This window comes from Eleutherodactylus coqui, chromosome 1 (assembly GCF_035609145.1).
Source record: "Eleutherodactylus coqui strain aEleCoq1 chromosome 1, aEleCoq1.hap1, whole genome shotgun sequence".
NCBI classification, from domain to species: domain Eukaryota; kingdom Metazoa; phylum Chordata; class Amphibia; order Anura; family Eleutherodactylidae; genus Eleutherodactylus; species Eleutherodactylus coqui.
Window position 1 is genome coordinate 223,775,673 of NC_089837.1, and position 15,656 is coordinate 223,791,328.

The window sequence follows — 15,656 nt, forward strand, 5'->3', positions numbered from 1 at the left end:
AAGCCCTTCCCGACAATTCATCCCGCGATCGCCGGCAGCCCATTGCTTTCAATGGAGCCAGCTGTATTGCCGGCTCCATTTAATTCAATGGTCAGTGCTCGTTTAATCGAGATGAGTACCGCGTGGTGCTCGTCTCAAGTAACGAGCATCTCGAGCACCCTAATACTCGAGCGAGCATCAAGCTCGGACGAGTATGCTCGCTCATCTCTATTAGATATCCTATGGATGTGTCACGTGAGCTCACCAAACACATGTATGTCATGTAACCCAGTTGCTTACTGAATGCCAGTAGTACTATTCAGTGAGACAATGAATGCATTACCCAGGACTGACTGGTCCATGCACTATTCCAATCTAATGTGGGGTGAACCACACTGATTTTAAATACATGTAAATTAGAAAATCAACACAGTTGCTCTTAAGGCTGTAGTGGAATCTTTTAATTCAGTCTATATGATAAATGCCTTTTCTCTTTGTGGTAGTATTCATTTTTTTCAAATAAATAGACAGAGAATGGAGAATTTTAAGGGTTTTTCTTTCTTCTCCCCTTGCCTTATTCTTTGTACAATGAACAGTAGAGTCTTGGCAGACGAAGAAACGAAACTCAAAATGCAATGGAAAACTGCTTACATCCGAAGATCCATGATTCGGAGTGTGCTGTCCTTTGTATGAATTAATAACCGTCTTCTATTTGGATGGACTTCTAAGTAATTCACGGTTATTCCTTTCATATCACTTTCTTTTATTTCCTAAAATGTACAGTATAGTAAATAAGTAAAGCAAAAAACAAACTACTCAACAGGGAAAAGAACAAATCAATTTTAAGATTATCATCTGTTGAATGGAAACAAATTGTTACAAATGCTGCTAAAACGATGTACAAATCCTCCATTTCAATGGAGTTTTGCAGAATAGCGTTCGAATGCGGCAATTTTCAAGTGCTATCTGCTCTTTTTATGTGCCTTTAAGCACTTGCACCTCATCACCATCACAATGATGAGTGTGTTAAAAAACGCCGCAACATGAGTTTAAAAAGGCAGCGCAAAAATCACGTTACAACCCCGTGGTTTTAGTCGCTGAGTTTTTTGAACGTATGTGTGAGAGCGGCCTAAGGGTGCTATGAAACATAATAATATGTGTCCAAAAATAAAGTCAGAAATCCACCGTCAGACTAACAGAGAATTGGACATCCTGAGCAGACTGTGTGGAAGATTCTGTGTAAACATTTGCAATGTTATCCATACCTATTCCAATTGTTACAGGCTCTGAAACCAAGAGTATGCAAACTGGTTTCATGGAATCAAACTACTAATGACCACTTGACCGTGAGTATGTATATTTGTGTGCGGGTGCTTCTCATGCTCTGTCCTTGGTGACATCATCACTCCGCCCCCTGGTGACATCATCGCAAGTCTTACAACATATAAAACACAGAGCCTGACCGACGGAACAACAACAAAGTTAGGGCTCTTGGAAGCGGAGGGCAAAAATAACAAAATGAGAATACAACTAAGCTGTTATTATCTCAGACACAACTCAGCGGTCCTGACAGAAGACACAGACCTACTGCCACCACAGAGATCCGATGGGCTGAAGGAGCTGTGGTGACATCACTGCTGTGTGAGGAGCCATTGTGCAGTTTGGTAAAAAATATTCAGTGGGTTGAAGGACCTGCGGTGACATCCCTGCCATGGGAGAGGAGCTGTTGTGCAGTTTGGTAGAAAGTACTGTAAACTGGATAAGTCGACAGCAGCCACTAGGACTTGCGATGATGTCCCCATCATGTGATCACCTGTGTGGGTGGAGTCATGGATCGCATGACCAGGGGCTGATCACTGTATCCAGGAGTTTGGTGAACTGAGCTCGTGAAAGCAGTTGCATTATCAGAGACAGCTCTTTTTGGTTTGGATCTGCCTCCCAGAACTACCAGCATATAGCGATATTGCTGGGGCAGTCGTAGCCAACCTGGCATTTCTCCTGCAGCAGCTGTAGTATTACAAGGAGACTGCTCAATTACATGGGATAACTGGATGGCCCAAGACCTCTAGAATAAAAGCTGCTCTCCATTGTGGGACATAAGAACAGGAGTTGTTGTCACAGAATAACCCATTTAACATGTCTGGTCATATATAAATAACTCTCTTCTTTTCATAAATTTCAACATAAATGCAGCAGTCTTCTACATCACATTTGCACTGCTCTGTAGGGCCCAGCCTATCTGTGAATACAGGCCCATTTACACTGGATAAATGTCGGGCAAACGATGGCCGACACTCGTGCCCGCACAGTCTCGCTCAGATGCTGTTACACAGGAGCGAGTATCGCTGGATCGGTCACAGAGCGGCCAGCAGGGAGGCTGGAGGAGATTTTTATTCCCCGCTCTCCCCTGCCCCTCTCCATTCACTTTATGCTGCATAAAATACTGAACGATGATCGTTCAGTGTAAACAGCAGCTGTTCAGTACTGAATAGCCGCTGCTTACAGTGAATAGAGAGGGGCAGGGGAGAGAGCGAGGAGAGAAATCTCCTCCAGCCGTCCCGCCTCCCTGCTGGCCGCTCTGTCAGAGAGCCAGCGATACTAACTCACTCCTGTGTAACAGCATAAGGGTGGATTCAGACGAACGTATATCGGCTCGGTTTTCACGCCGAGCCGATATACGTCGTCTCTCTCTGCATGGGGAGGAGGCTGGAAGAGCCAGGAGCAGGAACTGAGCTCCCGCCCCCTCTCTGCCTCCTCTCCACCCCTCTGCACTATTTGCAATGAGGAGAGACGGGACGGGGCTAATTCTCGGAACCTAGCCCCGCCCCACCTCCTTTCATTGCAAATAGTGCAGAGGGGCGGAGAGGGGGTGGAGAGGAGGCGGAGAGGGGGCGGGAGCTCAGTTCCTGCTCCTGGCTCTTCCATCCTCTCCCCCCCTGCAAATGAGGACACCGTATATCGGCTCGGCGTGAAAACCGAGCCGATATACGGTCGTCTGAATCCACCCTGAGAGCGAGTATGTGCAAGGACGAGTGTCAGGCAGCCTTTGCCCAACATTCGTGTAGTGTAAATGGGCCTTTACATAGATGATGCATTGAGGACTGATTAATTTTGTTTTATGCTTAATTTTGAAAGGAGGACTTACTGAATGCTTTCCTGAGCAATCACAGCTGATCACACTAACCTGGCAGAAGGGCATAGCATCAAATCATCAATGGGGGAATTGACCAACCTCTATTTTAATTTAGGTTACAATGTTTATAATAAAGATTAGAGATGAGCGAATATACTCGCTAAAGGCAATTGCTCAAGAGAGCATTGCCTTTAGCGAGTACCTGCCCGCTCGAGTCTGAAGGTTCGGGTGCCGGCGGCGGGCAGGGAGCTGCGGGGGAGAGCGGGGAGAAACGGAGGGAGGATCTCTCTCTCCCTCTCTCCCCCCACTCCCTCCTGCTGACAGCCGCTACTCACAGCTCCCCAGCGCCGTCACCCGAACCTTCAGTCTCGAGGGGGCAGGTACTCGCTAAAGGCAATGCTCGCTCGAGCAATTGCCTTTAGCGAGTATACTCGTTCATCTCTAATAAGGATAATAATGTATGCATCTCTAAATGTTTAAAACAAAATGTCAGGATAGGATGTCCATCCATCAGTTAATTAGAATTATACTATACAAAAAAAACTGCTAGAGATTTACCCAATTTGAGAATTTTACCTTAATAATACCCCAATGCTCAAGTGGGTTCTGTTGGGAACTTTTGCTGATGCTTGTATTCCACATGATAATCAATCCCGAGCTGTCTCCAGAAAACATGTGAAGTCCTAAGTTAAAGGAAAAGAACTTTGACATAAGAATAAGTTTTATTGTTTTAACCACTTATAGTATGTTCACACAGGTCAGTCATGTGCTGCTTAGTCAAAAAATGGCATCACAAAACTGCAAGCAGTTCACCATGGCTTTATGTTCAGGTTTTTGGCTGTGAACTTTGTACAGGTAAAACATGTTAAAAGAAACCCCAACATTTTCTTCAATCAACTGCATAAAAATACTACATCATATACAGGGTTATTGCTAATGATCTGCCTAATCTGAAACACTCATAACTCGCCTTTAGGGACACCCAGATACAGAAATTTGAAAGCTAAGGAAACAGAAACTCAAAAATTTCAATTTAGCAACTAATCACAGTGCAGCTTTCATTTTTCAAGCTGCTAAGGTAAAATGAAAGCTGCACTGTGATTGGTTGCTATGGCCAACAGGGATAATCTTACTGTTTGACAGTTTTACTAAGAAGGCCCAAAAAGCTTTTATTCTGCCAAAGTCATCACTAGGGGAATATAAAAACAAAATGACTGGCAACAAAGACAGGAGATTGTTCTGTGTCCTTGATTTTCACGTTTGTTATTAGTGTACGACATCATTTTTGAACGAAGTTTGGTGAAGATCCACCAAGTGGGCACACAATTCGTAAGTGGTACTCCAGTTTCAAGGAAAAAGGTTGTATCTGTAAGCGAAAATTATCCGTCCGTCCACCAGTAAGCATCAAAACAGTGGGGCGTGTCCATGCAAGTTTCACACAAAGTCTTCAGAAATCCACCATCAGACCAACAGAGAATTGGACATTCTGAGCAGACTGTGTGGAAGATTCTGCACAAACGTTTGTGAGGTTATCCATACCTATTCCAATTGTTACAGGGTTTAAAACCCAGAGTATGCAAACTGGTTTCATGGAATCAACCTACTAACGACCACTTGACTGTGAGTATGTATGTTTGTGTGTGGGTGCTTCTAATGCCCCACCCTTGGTGATGTCGTTGCTCAGCCCCCTGGTGACGTCATCGAAAGTTTTACAACATATATAAAACGCAGAGCCTGACCGACAGAAGAACAACACAGTTAGGGCTCTTGGAAGCGGAGGACAAAAATACCAAAATGAGAATACAACTAAGCCGTTATTTTCTCAGACACAACTCAGCGGTCCTGACAGAAGACATCGACCCACCACCACCACAGAGATCCGGTGGGTTGAAGGTGACATCACTGCTGTGGGAGGAGTCATTGTGCAGTTTGGTAAAAGATATTCAGTGGGTTGAAGGACCTGCGGTGACGTCACTGCCATGGAAGAGGTGCCATTGTGCAGTTTGGTAGAAAGTACTGTAAACCGGATAAGTCGACAGCAGCCGCCAGGACTTGTGATGATGTCCCCATCATGTGATCACCTGTGTGGGTGGAGTCATGGATCACATGATTAGGGGCTGATCACTGTGTCCAGGAGTTTGGTGAACTAAGTTGGTGAGGTCTGGAAATCAGCATGGATGTACCACAGCTGTGTGTGTGTGAATCAGGATGGATGTAGTAGAGCTGTGTGTGTGATGTGTGGGCATCATAATGAATGTACCATGTAGCACAGCTGTTGTGCCACCAGACACACTGGTAATCTAATTTCCTAATAATTACTAGTCTTTAATGTTTAGTAATGAAGCCGCCTTCCACCTTTTAGGCACAATTAACAGACGTAATGTCAGAATCTGAGGGAGGGAAAACCCACATGTCTAAATGGAGCATATTTGTTACTACCTCAAGGTAAATGTTTTGTGCTTTAACCTGTGGAAAAGTGTACGGCTCTTTTTTTTCCACGAGGAAGAAATTATGGGGATTTCCTACCTGCATATGACTGTATTTCAATGTGCAACTGTTTTGTTTATACACAATAGACCAGCACTATAACTGATTAGTATAAGGGCCCAGAACTCATTTTGAATGAGGTAATGTAACACATGAGTCACAAGCTTTAACATCCACGATTACCGTTTCGCAAAGTAGCAAAATCTTGATTTAACATCGTTAAAATTTTAATCCAGCAAAATCCTGGGACGTCCTCGAACCACTGGCGTAACTATAGGGAATGCAGGGGATGCGGTTGCGCCTGGGCCCAGGAACCTTAAGGGGCCCATAAGGCCTCTCTTCTCCATATAGGGAGCCCAGTACTATGAATAAAGCATTATAGTTGGGGGCCCTGTTACAGGTTTTGTATTGTGGCCCAGTAGCATCAAGCTACGCCTCTGCGTTAAAGGGTTAAGAGAAGTTAGGGGGCCCCCAAGATAAACTTTTACACCTGGGCCCATGAGCCTTTAGGTACGCCCCTGACTCGAACATATAATAGCAAAGAGGAGTGCGGAACTGCGAAAGCAGAGAGAATGAGACCATGAAGAGCCAATCAAAGTGAAGAACAGTAGTGAGATCGAGATCTTTATAAAATGGTTAATGCAGTAGAATCCAAGCTTTCCTTCTGAATACTCCACTGTGAACGCTGTTATTTAGATCTGTATACAGCTGGTAAACGTGATGCAGTTTACACATAAATTCACATTTTATACTTTATTTTTTATGCAAATCTCCTTTTTTTCCAATCCCATCTCCTATTGTTACCTTCTGCACGTATACAGCATCCTGAACTGAAAGGCAGATTCAGTAGTAAGAAAGCCAAAACCAACAGAGAAGTTTGCTGAATATCACCCTGGGGGTATTTTACTCATGTTTAAATATGGGCACCTGTCTAAAGCAGATTTAATTATACTCTTTCAAGCTAAGTGCCCAAGAGTAAATACCCTGGGACTACAGAAGAGAGCATTATTCTAGTACTTTTCCCTTCATGAAAAGTAACCTGTGAGAGAAAACAACACAAAGGGCCCAGTTTCATAAACTCTGAAATGACTTACATCATTCCATAGAAAAGATTTACAGTAAACTAAAAGAAACACATCATCAGGTTCCATCATCTGATTGACTGGCTTTGTATAAGAGGGAGTCCGACAAGGAAGTCACAGTAACTAACCCCTTTACACAAATGGGTGTAACTGTATGTCCAATTAATGCGCACATCATTAAGATTGTAACCGCAGCCCCGCTCATCCCAAAAGATGACCCTGTGCGCTGCCTGCGCCAACATCGTTATGCCGTCAGCCACAGTAACAAGCCCCTACACCAGTGATGGGCAACCTTTTGAGCTCGGTGTGTCAAAATTCGCCAAAAAACCGAGCATTACTTGGGTGGTGTGTCACTTCGAGAAAAAAATCCATAAATTCGCGATATTTATAGTTTAAATAACAAATATGTATAATTGTAATGTATAACTGTATTTAATAAACCCAAAATACCCATAGCACAGGCCCTCGCCTCTCCCAGCCTCCACCTCACTTATCTCAGTAATGACGAGCCCCCAGCAGCAACAGCGCACCCCACAGCGGTCCCCCAGCAGCAACAGCGCACCCCACAGCGGCCCCCCAGCAGTGACAGCACACCCCACAGCGGCCCCCCAGCAGTGACAGCACACCCCACAGCGGCCCCCCGCAGCGACAGCACACCCCACAGCGGCCCCCCAGCAGCAACAACGCACCCCACAGCGCCCCCCCAGCAGCAACAGCGCACCCCACAGTGGCCCCCAGCATTACTTGCCCCCCACAGCGGCCCCCCAGCAGTGACTGCCCCCCACAGCGGCCCCCCAGCAGTGACTGCCCCCCACAGCGGCCCCCCAGCAGTGACTGCCCCCCACAGCGGCCCCCCAGCAGTGACTGCCCCCCACAGCGGCCCCCCAGCATTACTTGCCCCCCACAGAGGCCCCCAGCATTATCTGCCCCCCACAGCGGCCCCCAAACGGTGACTGCCCCCCACAGCAGCCCCCCAGCGGTGACTGCCCCCCACAGCGCCCCCCCAGCGGTGACTGCCCCCCACAGGTGACTGCCCCCTCACAACGGACCCCCAGCGGTGACTGCCCCCCACAGGTGACTGCCCCGCAACAGTGGACCCCCAGCGGTGACTGCCCCCTCACAGCGGATTCCCCCCCCCCCCCCCCCCGACCCATGTACTTACCCTGTGGATGCTTGGATGTTCCGCTCCTCCTGTGCCCGGCGCCCTCCAGCAGCGATGATCTCCCGCGCACACTGTGACGTCAGTGTGTTGCAGGACGCCTTCTCCCCCGGACGCTCCCACGGAACCAACAGGTAGGAGACGTCGGGGGACGGGGGGAGGAGGATCCTGGTGCACACTGACATCACAGTGTGCGCCGGGATCAGCGCTGGTTAGTAGTGCTGGTTAATGAATACCGGCAGGGAAGTCATGACCCCTGCCGGTATTCATTAACGGGGTGACCGGCCGCGTGTCAGCGACTATGGCTACGCGTGTCAGTGCTGACACGCGTGTCATAGGTTCGCCATCACGGCCCTACACAATCAGACCGCAACACTGTTCCCAAACACTGTGATTGGTCAGTCAAAATGACTAATCAATGGAAGCTCTGCCTGAAAAATATATATATTAGATTTCATCTCCCCTCAGCTCTGACATGTATTCTGTATCAGGTCATCACTTCCCCGCCAAAGTACAGAAAAAAGGGACGCACAGAATAAATATCATGTTCGTGCCAAAAAGATGCATACGTTAAAAAAGCAGCATATGTCAGCGCAAAACTTGCCCATCAAAGCCAGGTCTCTGCATCCTAGCAAGTTTACACCTCTGTCATTCTTCTGTAGACTTTTTATGAGGACCACATTTTCCAATATGCCCAGAAAAACTGACCAACATTCTGGTTTCAAAAAATTAGTGGTAGCTGAGTAGTAAAAAAAATATTTTTTTGCCTTCAAATATGTCATTTTCACGTCAACTTGTGTAAGAAAACCCCTGATGGAATACAGTGCACCTGAAACCTAACAACATAAAGGGCTCAGCACGCTTAGAATAAAACATAAAGGGGTTGTCCAGAATTAAAACTTTGGTTTTTCTTATTCACAAATATGCAGACAATAATAAATGATCCCACTTGTTATTCTAAAATAGTTGAGCCTCTTCTTTGCTATGCTTCAGTACAAGCTGCCAGTGGCCACAAGGTTTACAGCTCGTTCATGCCCAATTAGGCATACTGTATGGAATATTCAGTACAGGGCATTCAATGCAGAGATTACTTGACCTTGTCAGCACAATTACGCATAATGGCAGGTGATGAGGTCACTTTAATTCTGCATGAAATGCTCTGTACATTCCATACAATGTACGGACCTGAACCTTTCTGCGTTGAGTCTAATAGGCACAATGAGTAGACAGGCCTATAGGAGATATTTAAAGGGAACTTGTCAGGTCGCTTATGCTGCCATGGCTATGGGTAGCACAGTATAGTGACATGCATGCCGATTTTTGCGGTTAATCGTTTATAATTTATATCGATATGTGCTGTAATTTTAAAAAAAACTTACATTTGCAGGGCTTGGGGCAAGAATGACCAAAGTCAACTTTTACTGAAAATTGATAATTTCAATTTGATGCTTCACAACTCGTGAAGCTCAAAGTATGCAATGAAATGGAATTTTGTATACTGTAATAAATATTTATACTAATCACGAACGAGTCATATTAGGCACTGACATGCCTAATAACAAAACTGCAATCCTATTGGCTACTGCAGTCATGGGACTGGACCTTGATCGTTCTTCTTACAAGTGTATTGGACTCTGATCCTTCTGCCAGCAACCGTTTTTTCTCTGCATGGCTCTAGAATAGGCTATGATCGCTTGTTTCATTTATCTGCCTTCACTAACATACAACAATAATCTACAAGATGGTAGGTTCTGTTTAAAAATGGGGGAAAAAAGTGTACTTTGATCGTTCTATAGTGGTACCTAATGGACTCTGCAAATAATAAGGTTCTAAAATTATTCCAGCAAAATCTGCTCTCTAAAAGCCAAATGGGGCTCCGTCCAAGCCTTCTTGTGCATCCAAACAGCAGTTTTCATTCACATATGGAGCATTTTCATACCGTATATACCGGCGTATAAGACGACTTTTGAACCCCGAAAAATCTGCTCTGAAGTCGGGGGTCGTCTTATACGCCGGTAATACAAAAAAAAAAAATGTCAAAAAAAAAAATCATTACTCACCTCCCCTGGCGTTCTGTCGCGCTCCGGCAGGCTGTCGCTCCCTCCTGGTGTCCGGCAGAGCATTGCTTTCTGAATGCGGGGCTTGAAATCCCCGCCTCCAGAAAGCTAATACACACGCCGTCAGCCAGTTACAGCCATTCAATGACATCATTGAATGGCTGTGATTGGCTGAAGGCGCACGTGTGTTAGCAATCACACCCATTCAATGATGTCATTGAATAGTGTGATTGGCTGAAGCCACGTGTGTTTTAGCCAATCACAGCCATTCAATGATGTCATTGAATGGCTGTAACTGGCTGACGGCGTGTGTATTAGCTTTCTGGAGGCGGGGATTTCAAGCCCCGCATTCAGAAAGCAATGCTCTGCCGGGACCAGGAGGGAGCGACAGCCTGCCGGAGCGCGACAGAACGCCAGGGGAGGTGAGTACTGATTTTTTTTTTCTCCACTGTATTACCGGCGTATAAGGTGAAAGTTGGGGGGTCGTCTTATACGCCCCGTCGCCTTATACGCCGGTATATACGGTATATTGAGTAAAAAATTGTGGGGTGTTTTTACTCCTAATGCACCTGGTGAAAATGATAAATTTGGGACTAAACTTATGTACTCTTGTACTTATGTACAATTCACATGGGTGTAGTTGCACTGCGGGATCCAGAGCGACCGTTCGCCTCTGGATCCCACAGCAAATACTGCCCATAGGACATGTTAAGCAAAATGCCTTTCCATACGCACGAGCGGAAATCAACTGAGATTTTCCGGTCGCGGGGGGAGAAAAAAAAAAAAAAAAAATCACAGCATGTCCTATTCTAGTGCGAGCCGTCCGTCCCACGGCGAGTTGCAACGGATGCGCACAATCGTGACTCTCTGCACTGCGCCCCATGCGGCATATCCGCAGTGCTGAGAGAAGAAATCAAGACAGGTTTGCAAGGGTCAATGCCGGGGCATAGGGTCTGATTGTGCTGTGAGGTCTCGCAGTCAGAATCCGACTCAGGTGTGTGCATCCGGCCATGGGAGAATTTAAATTTTTCATTTTTATAGCCCAATGTTAAGAACCACCACCAAACATCTGTGGGTTTTAAACTCTCACTACACCCGTAGATGAATTTCTTGAGGGGTCTAGTTTCCAAAATGGAGTCTTTTGATGGGTCTTAAAAGTTGACGTGCTGTCTATGAGATAGGTTATCAATTGCTGATTGGTTGGGTTCTTCTATCTTGGACTACGGACAATCAGCTGTTCACCAGGTAACTGCCCCCTATATAAAGGAAACAATCGGATACAGTAGCTCCATAAATTGTGCACTGGTCCGGTGTGGTACTGCACAAAATTTCCATTCACTTCAATGGGAACTGTTCCTGCAATACCACACCAATATTATTATATACTTTACCACCAGTGAGGAAAAAAAGATTAATAAGTAACTGCCCCATAAATACTAAGAGGAATAAGCCTTAGTAAGGAAAAGCCTGAAGTGTCACTTTAAAGAAAGTAAACCTACCTTCTGCATCAAAGCACAGTGAATTGATAAAACTTTTATGACCATCAAACTCCTGTAGGAGATGACCATTGACTTCCTTCACTTTTACATTCCACACTCTAATGACTGCATCATAGCATCCAGTCACAGCTATATGATCAGATGCAGGGTGGAACTTAGCTGTGTATACAAAGGAAGGGTGGGGTAAAACCTTTAAGGAAGATGAAGCCTCATCCATAATTCTCCAGAGCCTGTAGGGAAAACAAAGATGGCATAAAAGGTTAGAGGGCTGTACTTTAATGCATGTTTAAAAAAAAGCTATTTTATATTTTTGCAAATCAATTTCATTTAATGTATGTTTTGACACCATTTTATCTCCGGATTATCTCTTATAGGCTAAATATTAGAATATGACTTATTTCGTACTTTCATTTTTATTACTTAGTTTTAATATAGAAGCATTACTGTAAGGGTATATGTATATATTGCCATGTTTTTTATGCTTTTATACCTGTATGCAAGTTCTATGCAATGCTATAATGCAAAAAACTTAATATGTAGCCTTAAAAATCATATCAGATATGCCAAGGCTTTGCAAGGCCGAGAGAGATGTGTCCAGAAATTCAGAGATGATACAGAACCAGATACGAAGGCCGCGTGCTTGGCTGTTGTCCCAGAAGCGCCGTATCAAGATAACGACTGTTTAACTATGTATATAACTAATACTGCCTCAGGCGAAAATGCGGACATCACATATATGGTTATGCGGTGGATTTGAGCCAATAAGACACACTTCTGATGACGTGATCAGGGGTATAAAGCCCCATGTAATCTGTAATAAAGTGCACAGTTATTTCCCTCTGTGAGGAACTATACCAAACCTTGGTGTGTGGTGTTTTTTCTTTACCGCCGGCAACGGGGTATTGGGGTGAGCCTGATTGGTGCTGCACGCAGAATTTCCCTGACATTACAATATAAGGGCTTAGTCACACGGGTGCATCATGTGTCTGAGCCCTTACTGCAGAAAGAAGACGGCTGTACTTCAGGACGGACGACTCCCCGCAGCGCAGAAGAAAGAACACATGACCGGCAATGAAGCCGGTCACATGTTCTTTCTTCCGGCGCTGCAGAGAGACGTCCGTCCTGAAGTGCGGCCGTCTCCTTCCGTGTGACTAAGCCCTAATTTAGCAGATTATTACACTAAAAGCGATTTTTAACATATGCTGTTGAATGATTCCACTAAACAATAAGAATGGTCTTCCATACTGAGCAGATGCTCTGTCTCAAAGGGCCTGCTTGAGATTTCAAAATTGGGTCTTCTTTTCCCCCTTAGAAATAGCACCACTCTTGTCCATGGGCTTTGTCGGACTATTCTACATAATAAGATTACAATCTAATAACAGTAAATGGGGAAATTGTGTCTGTTTTATTTGGTGTTTTCCTGCACAGTATAGAAACATCACAAAAGTACAAACTATGGATGATAAACTGTAAAAGCACTCACCTGACTGTACCATCAGAAGAAGCAGATAGCAAATGATGATCATCTCTGGACCAACAAAGTTCATAGACAACGTTAAGGTGACCATAAAGCTCTCTAACATACTGACCAGAAGGGATTTCATATACTGAAAGACATTAAAAAAATAGCGCATTCAATGAAATATACCTACAGAATTTATGCTATATGACTGTACAGTAAAAATATAACTTTAAGGTTCACAGTCTAGCTTAAAGGCAATCTCTTATTTTTAATAGTAAAATGTTACAGCTAGAGATAAGCGAGCGTACTCGCTAAGGGCAAATACTCGAGCGAGTATTGCCTTTTGCGAGTACCTGCCTGCTTGTCTCAAAAGGTTCGGGTGCCGGCGGGGGTGAGCGGTGAGTTGCGGGAGTGAGCAGGGGGAAGAGAGAGAGATCTCCCCCCGTTCCTCCCCGCTCTCCCCCCCTGCTCCCCGCTGGCACCTGAATCTTTTGAGACGAGCAGGCAGGTACTCGCAAAAGGCAATACTCGCTCGAGTATTTGCCCCTAGTGAGTATGCTCGCTCATCTCTAGTTACAGCATACTCTTCTAAACACAACTACTGTTAAGTAGTCTGGAGTTCTTCCTAGAATAGCATTCATTCTATGCAGCTAGCAGCATAACTAGAAACTGCTAAGTAATGAGCCCTATACCAAAATTTTGAATGGGGCCCCCTCTCCAGCTGACACTTTTCCTTGCAATGTATAAAAACCAAAATGTGATTGTTCTCAGCAAAATAAACCAAGTGATCTTGGTTAATTCTAGCTGCTCAATACTCCTGGATTTTCTTGGCCGGATGTTTCATTCGATAATGTCTTCTATTGGTGAAAGGCCTGGACTGCAGGTGGCCAGTTCAGCAGCCGGACTCTTCTTCTGTGAAGCCATGCTGTTGTGATGGATGCAGTATGTGGTTTAGCATAGTATTGCTGAAAAATGCAAGGCCTTCCCTGCAAGAGCGTTGTCTGGATGGGAGCAGATGTTGTTCTAAACCTCTATATACTGCTTAGCATTGATAGTGTCTTTGAGGATGTGTAAGCTGCCATGCCATAGGCACTAATGCCAGCCCATGCCATCAGAGATGCAGGCTTTTGAACTGTGCGCTGATGATAACCTGGATGGTCCCTCTCCTCTTGAGTCGACGGGAAACGGCATCCATGGTTTCCAAAAAGAATTTCAAAGTTTTCCATTTTGTCTCGGTCCGTTATGAGCTTTGGTCCAGAGAAGACGCTGGCGTTTCTGGACTGTGTTGATACATGGCATCTTCTTTGCATGATACAGCTTTAACTTGCATTTGTAGATTGCATAGCAAACTGTGTTCACAGACAATGATTTCTGGAAGTATTCCTGATCCCATGCAGTCATTTGTATTACAGAATCATGCCAATTTTTAATGTAGTGACGCCTCAGGGCCCGTAGATCTCAAGTAACCAATACTGACCGTCAGCCTTGTCCCTTGTGCACATGAATTTCTTCACATTCTCTGAATCTTTTGATAATATTATGTACTATAGATGGTGGGATATTCAAAATCTTGCAATTTTACGAGACTCTGCCTCTCTAACATGCTCTTTTTATACATAGCCATGTGACTTAATAGAAAATTGACTCTCCAGCTGTTTTTCATTAGTACCACTTACTTTTGCAGCCTTTTGTTACGCCTGTCCCAACTTTTTTGAGATGTGTTGCTGCCATCAATTTCTAAGTTACATTTTTTAAATGAAATAGAAAATCTCTCTTTCACCTTCTGATATGTGTTCTATGTACTATTGTGAATAAAATATAGTTAAATGGGACTTCAAAATCATTGCATTCTTTTTTTCTTAACATTTATTTACACACAGTGTGCCAGCTTTTTTGGAATTGGGGTTGTACATTGGCAGAGAAATCTTAGCCACGCGGTAAAATCTAGATGTACTGGCTGGATATAGTATCCTGAGAGAAAGAAGATTAATGTATAATTGGATTTCCTAGAGCTCTTAAAGAGCTGATGATCTAAAAAAGAGCTTACAGAAGGAAAACATGCATTTTGATTGGTAAGATATGATGTTTGTTTTTCTGCAACGAAACAGCATCACACACGTCCCCTACCAAATTACCACACATACATTTCACAGTTATGCCACGCAACCGAGGCTTTCTGAAAAATAGCATGATAATCAATACAAAGTTAACAGAGTGAATTTCGACATCTAATGAATGTGTAAACACAGTGTAAAAGGACCCTCACACAGTGACCGCCACAAGGACCTCCATAGATAGAGAGAGCGCCTGCACTCCCACAACACAATGACAACCACAGCACTCATATACAGGGATACCTAACTTTTCCAGATTTTTGGTACCGAACTAGACAGCTTCCCCATACAAGATACCTCTCAAAGACATCCCCATACTGTATACAGAGACATCCACATGCAGCTATACATAGTGACCTCCACATGGCTCTCATATACACCAATAGCCATTGTGTATCCAGTAAGTGTAACGACAGCTACATCCCCACATGTACAATAAAAGCCACATGCCTCCATGTAAATTAACAGTCACACACTTCCAATATGAGAGCCACAAACCTCACAAATATACGCCCCATAGTAAAAGCTCTCTTCTGTATACAATGACAAGAACACTTCTTCATAAGTAGGAAATGTCACCATCTCCCAGCGCCAGTCTCCTTCTATGCCAGTCAATATAGCATGACTAACTGATGCTGCCACCTGCTGTCTGCATTAGATGTTGCTTCCAAGACAAAGTAGACA

At 44.5% G+C, this 15,656-nt stretch overlaps 1 protein-coding gene across 2 annotated transcripts in view; it reads right to left on the reverse strand.

The window, feature by feature from the left end:
* Positions 1-15,656, reverse strand: part of AHI1 (Abelson helper integration site 1) — a 185,961-nt gene that overhangs the window by 144,458 nt on the left and 25,847 nt on the right. For both annotated transcript variants that reach the window (XM_066605823.1, XM_066605816.1), the window contains exons 12-15: positions 12,880-13,003; positions 11,397-11,626; positions 3,689-3,795; positions 631-749 (exon numbers count right to left, since the gene is read on the reverse strand). In XM_066605823.1, the coding sequence (XP_066461920.1) occupies positions 631-749; positions 3,689-3,795; positions 11,397-11,626; positions 12,880-13,003 (580 nt within the window). The remainder of the gene's footprint in view (positions 1-630; positions 750-3,688; positions 3,796-11,396; positions 11,627-12,879; positions 13,004-15,656) is intronic.